Source organism: Corylus avellana, chromosome ca3, assembly GCF_901000735.1.
Source record: "Corylus avellana chromosome ca3, CavTom2PMs-1.0".
NCBI lineage: Eukaryota > Viridiplantae > Streptophyta > Magnoliopsida > Fagales > Betulaceae > Corylus > Corylus avellana.
The window spans coordinates 10,611,848-10,617,892 of NC_081543.1; the positions used below are offsets into that span (position 1 = coordinate 10,611,848).

General features: G+C 34.3%; 1 protein-coding gene across 1 annotated transcript; it reads left to right on the forward strand.

Moving 5' to 3' along the window:
• The first annotated feature begins 1,463 nt into the window (after positions 1-1,463).
• On the forward strand, positions 1,464-3,949 carry LOC132174061 (pectinesterase 2-like). The gene is made up of 3 exons (XM_059585771.1): positions 1,464-1,881; positions 2,071-2,508; positions 3,255-3,949. Exons 1-3 carry the CDS (start codon positions 1,464-1,466, stop codon positions 3,947-3,949), a joined length of 1,551 nt encoding a protein of 516 aa, XP_059441754.1.
• The last annotated feature ends 2,096 nt before the right edge of the window (positions 3,950-6,045 follow it).

The window sequence follows — 6,045 nt, forward strand, 5'->3', positions numbered from 1 at the left end:
TTTTGGCACCCGGTAAAAACCGGGAAAACCAGAACCGGGTCTTATTTTATTATATATATATATATATATATATATATATATATATATTGTCTTTGTAATATGTTTGTGAACTATTTTTATTGTGAGTGTATTTCTTTTGATTGGTAGATTATTTAAATACTTGTTTTATTTTTTATTTTTTTGGGTTTTCAATTGTTGTAGTAAGGGGTATTTATTTCTTGTGCATGTTGGTTTGTTTACGTACTTGTTTTTACTTTTTATTGTTTTAATTTTTTTTTTATGTATCTAATTTAAAATGATTTTTAGGGTATTTTAAAAAATTTGATTTTTTATTTCTAAGACTCATATAGGCAAAAACATTGATTTTTTAGGATTTTTAGGCTTTTTTAGGTTTATTTTTTAATTATTTGGAACAATCACAATAAAGCCTTTTTAATTTAGACAAAAAGATTAATAGTTTTTTTTTTTTTAAAATAAGCTAACATATGAAAAAAATAATGGGCTTATTTTAGGCCAAATACCTAAAATAAGCCCCAAACACTAATTTTTTTTCAAAAATCGGTTACCGGACCGGGTAAAACCGGAACTGGCCTAGAACCGGGACCCCGGTTAACCGGGGTCCCGGTTTCCCAAAACCGAGAACCGAGGTACCCCGGTTCCGGTTCCGGTTTTGGCCAAAAAGAAACCGGACCGGGTTGACATCCCTATGAAGCGGAAGTCATTAATTCGAATCCTTCTCTCCCCTTTTGTGAATATGTCAAAAAAAAAAAAAAATAATAATAATAAAATAAAATTAATGGAATGTAAATAGATGAGTCTATTCGATAAAAAGCACAAGGAATAATAGGAAAACATTTGAAGCACACCAACGATTTGATAAGGCCAAAGGGGTTTGTTTCTGAACAACGAGTTTGTCATATGCGATAATGCTTTGGAGTTAGGATTAATCTGAAGAATTCACAAAGTAGAATGTAATATAGAAACTCTAGAGAATTCTAATTTGATGTGAATTATAATTTGTCCTCTAAAGAAAATATTAACCAAGGCATGACATGTGGTTAATTAGTGTGGAATAAATAATAAATTATTTTCGTTAACATAATAAAAAATATATTATAGAGAAATATTATTTTGTGATACAGAATAATTAAAACAACTTTGTGATAATTTATTATTTAAATTGTATCCAAGAGACAATAAACATCTTTTAAACAAAGAGGGAGATAGAGTTTCATTAGGATTTAAACATAGTTTAACTATTCTACTTGAATTATATATACTTGTCCGAGTAGTCTTAGTTTTTCTCTCTGTCTAATACCCGTTGGATTACAATAAGTAAACGCCTATAAAAACACTCACTTAAGAATTATATTTCACTGAAGAATTATATTTCCGATTTTTTTTTTCTTCCGATAATTTGCTTTGTTTCGCTTCTTGCGCTTCCCATCTTCAAGCTCTTAGCAATGAGGATTCATGTTGGTTTTACAATTTTATCACTATTTTTCCTGTCATTTATGCTACCGGAATGCAGCCCGAGCACTATACAAGGATGGTGCAGTCAGACACCACATCCACAGCCATGTCAACACTTCATCATGATGAAGAATCACAGCAACCATCATAATTCTTTTGCAGTTTTTCAGCAGATGACAAAGCAGATTGCTCTCGACCAAGCTCTCAAAACCCAAAGACAGACAATATGGCTTCGACCCAATTCCCAAAACATTCGAGAGAAAGCAGCTTGGGCTGATTGCATTCACCTCTTTGGCAATACCATTCACCGCCTCAAGCAAACCATCGGAAATCATGGCCAACACACCGATGAGGATGTTCAAACTTGGCTCAGCTCCGCCCTAACAAATCTTGACACCTGTCAAACAGGTTTTTGTTAAATCCCCGTTACCTTCTACTTATGTCCTACGTCTACCTGCTACATTTTTTCTTTTTATATTTTTTATTGTGTATAATAGTTTATCATTTGTAACTATTGTCTCTGGATTTTGTTTCAATAATCTCAAAAGCAAGTAATGAATTTAATGAATATAATCAATTTAATTTATATTCTGACAGGTTTTACAGAACTCGGGGTTTCGAGCAATATCCTCCCGCTCCTCTCCAATGTCTCCAAGCTTGTTACCAACGCATTGGCAACCAACAAATACACGTTAAGCCAGAAAAACAAGGAACACAAGATTCCCACATGGCGCCCTTTGGATGAGAAAAAGGTTTTGCAGGATTTGAATATTCCTGATATCGTGGTTGCAAAAGATGGATCAGGGAACTTTACGAACGTGCAAGAAGCTGTGGATTATGCGAGCAAGATGCAGAGGAAGAGGAAGGATAGTAGGTTTGTGATGTATGTTAAGGTTGGGATTTACGAAGAGAACGTTGAGATCGGGTGGGCAGGGAAGAATATTACGATGGTCGGTGACGGCATCGGAAAGACAATCATCACGGCAAGTAGGAGCGTTAAAAAACACTCCACCACTTACACATCAGCGACAGTCGGTACGTAACTACGACCACCGCTTATTTGAAAGGATAGAAATTTTCTTTAAGTTATTTTAATAAGCATAAAGTGTCATCTCTTGCATATTTTATTTAATATTTTTAACCATTATTTATTGCAATTATACTAACTTATGAACCTAAACATTAATTTTTGAGAAATCCAAAGAAGTTGAATGACACTTGTCGCTTATTGAAATAGGTCGGAAGCAATTTCATTCAAATTAATTTGGAGAAAATTTGTGTCATTCAGAAAAACTTCACAAAGAATTCTTGAATTACCAAGCAAACCCCCTAAATTCAAAAAACTATCAATTTGATCCATTGAACTTTTAATTTGATGTAATCTACAATTTCCGTCAATTTTTTATGGGCTCTTTATATTTAGATTTTCTCTAAAAATATAGTAAGACTCATGAAAACAGTTCTACTCTCTACTTTATATTTAATTATTGTCATAAATGCTCCTTACATTTCAAGAGCCAAAAAGCTAAAGTTATACAATTTTTTAAGCTTATTTTTTTACGCTCCTCTTTCTTGATTGGTTTAAAACTAATAAAATAATAATATTTAACTAAAATAAAAAAATATATAGAGAGTTTAATGTTTGGTTCATTTTAATTTGATGTTTGGCGAACTTTAGTTTTCCTCAAATCTCTTACATCTTCTCAAATTGAGAGTTCGGCTACAAACTTTAGTTTTCCTCAAATCTCTTACATCTTCTCAAATTTTTGAGCAACATGCAGCTGTTGATGGTGACGGATTTATGGCTCGTGACATGACATTCCGCAACTCTGCCGGACCCTCAAACGGACAAGCAGTTGCTCTCCGATCAGGATCCGACCTCTCTGCATTCTACCGATGCAGCTTCGAAGGTTACCAAGACACTCTCTACGTTCATTCAAACAAGCAATTCTTCAGGGAATGCGATATCTACGGAACCGTGGACTTCATCTTCGGAAACGCCGCCGCCGTCTTTCAGAACTGCAATATATATTCCGACACCGTCCACACGCCTAACGCCGTCACAGCTCAAGGCCGTACAGATTCCAACCAAACTACCGGAATAGTGATTCAAAGTTGCAGGGTGAGAGCTTTTACGGCCGCCGGAAGAAGTCCATTGCCGCGTAAGGCAATGAAAACGTACCTTGGAAGGCCATGGAAGAAATATTCGAGGACCATTTTCATCAAAACATATTTTGATGGGTCTGTTGATCCAGCAGGTTGGATGAAGTGGGATAAAGATTTTGCTCTGAATACCCTCTACTATGGAGAGTACAAGAACAGAGGCTCTGGCTCTTCAACTGCAAAGAGAGTTAAATGGGGTGGTTTTCATCTCATTACAAGCTCTCTGGAGGCATCAAACTACACCGTTTCAAGCTTCATTTCTGGGGGTTCTTGGTTGCCATCCTTGGGGGTCCCATTCACTCCAGGGCTTTGATTTTCAGTCTTGTTATTTTATTTTAGTTTTATTTAATTTTTAGGAATTTGTTATTTTGTAATTCAATATATAATGGGCTTTGCCCAAAGCTAGAGTTAGGGTTTAGTCAGTAAGTTTATTTTTAAGTGAATATTGTAGTAAAATAAAGAATTTTGATAAATAATTAAATTGATTTTGTTTAAGGTGTGACGCTTATTCTTTATCTGCTCCTTTCTTCGTGGCGGTGTTTTTAGATTGTGTGACTCAATCCTTTTTTTGTTTCCTACTTCCTCTATTCTTTTTTTTACAAATTATTATTATTATTATTATTGACGATCGGTGGTTGTGAGCATTGCATTAGGTTGTGGCCATGGGAAGAGCCGATGAGGTGTTTGTGTGTGTGTGTGTAAGAGAGAGCAAAGAAGCGGCTCATCCTAAAATGTGTAATGTTATAGATGACAATTTTTATCCCAATTATGGTATATTGTGTCACAACCTTGAGTCGTTTTGTTGTGTTACTAGACTCCACTTTCCCTGTTTTGTTTTAACAATGAAATTCATTTGCTTGCAAGATTAGATAGAGGAAAAATCCAAGAAGAGGTTCTTGATAAGTTTGAGCTTATATATATATACACGTCTTTCAATTCCTCCGGCAATGCCCCTATAAAATCATTGAAATTCTATGAAGAAAGACGTCCTGATTATGTACCTTTTTCGATTGAATGCATGTCCACTTTCCCAAACCTTACCTTTTTCGATTAAATTTTTCATTATAATTTAATTTTAAAATTTAAACATATCATTTTTTATTATAAGTTAAAAAAGAGTATAAAAATATATCTCACCTCTTTAAATAAATAATAAAAAAAAATCTTTGTTCCTATAAGTATATATGATTTAAAATGAATAGTATAAAGACAACAAAATTAGGGAGAAGAATACATGGAGTATAATATAATTAACACAATTAATGATGCTAATTAATGACATGTGGATTATATTGAAATATAATTAACGCAATTGATGACACTAATTAATGGCCAATTTTTTTTAAGAAAAAACCGGTTATATATCTATATATATATATATATATATGACATGATATCCTGAAGCATCTTTAATTCATTTCGGTGGGCAAAAAACCCTAGCCGCACAGTTAGGGAAGGGGGAGAAATTTTGTTCACCCGCTCCCTTCCCCGACTCTTTCCCCTTTTTTCATTTTGCTTATTTTTCTCAAGTCCCACCACGCCGGTTGTGCCGTTCACCTTTTCTGACGTGTCATTTTCTAGAGTTGATGGGGTTCTTGGATTGGACTGTTCAAAGCTCGATTTACGTCAGACCCACCTCGACACAGGCCATTCCACCGTGCGCACTGGCCCCACCTGCTTTCAATGGTACTTGTCGCTTTTGATTCCGGCAACCCAGCAACGGATCGTGACTCACACGCGCCTGCGCGTGGTTTTTTCGATTTCTAGCTAGAATCATTCGGCAGCCTTCCTCCGGTGGTGTTTTGTGGGCTTTTGTGCTTTTATTATTATTATTTTAATTTTTTCCCGTTTTTCTGTTTTCCCTGTATTTTGAGGTCCTAGCATGTTTGGGTTGAGGATGTGAATAATTTCCTGGCTTGCGAGTCGAGGATGATTAGTTTCGGTAAAAGGATGTTGTTACCTATGTATCGGATTGAGTCTGTGCAGATCAGACCTGTTGTTACAACTAAAGATTAGTCATGGGTTAGCTGATTTTGATGTCATAGATAGGTCTTGAATGTCAGATTGTTATGTATGCATCTATGACTTGTAACCTTGTAGTTTCGCCTATGATTTTCTTAGAGTTTTTGCTATGTGATGTAAGAGCATTATGCTCGTGATCATTCAAAAATTAATGAGACCGGAATGATTTCCCCTTGAAAAAGAAAAATATATATGACGTTTTTTTTTTTTTTTTTTTTTTAAGAATCCTAAACATATTAATATACATATTAAATTGACTAAATGTATTAATATTAATACATAATAGTTTGATTTATATTATTTGTTTCCTTATTTGATTTAAACATTAATAATACTTAATTTAATGAATAATTTATATATGGAAAACTCTTGAAATATAATTAACAC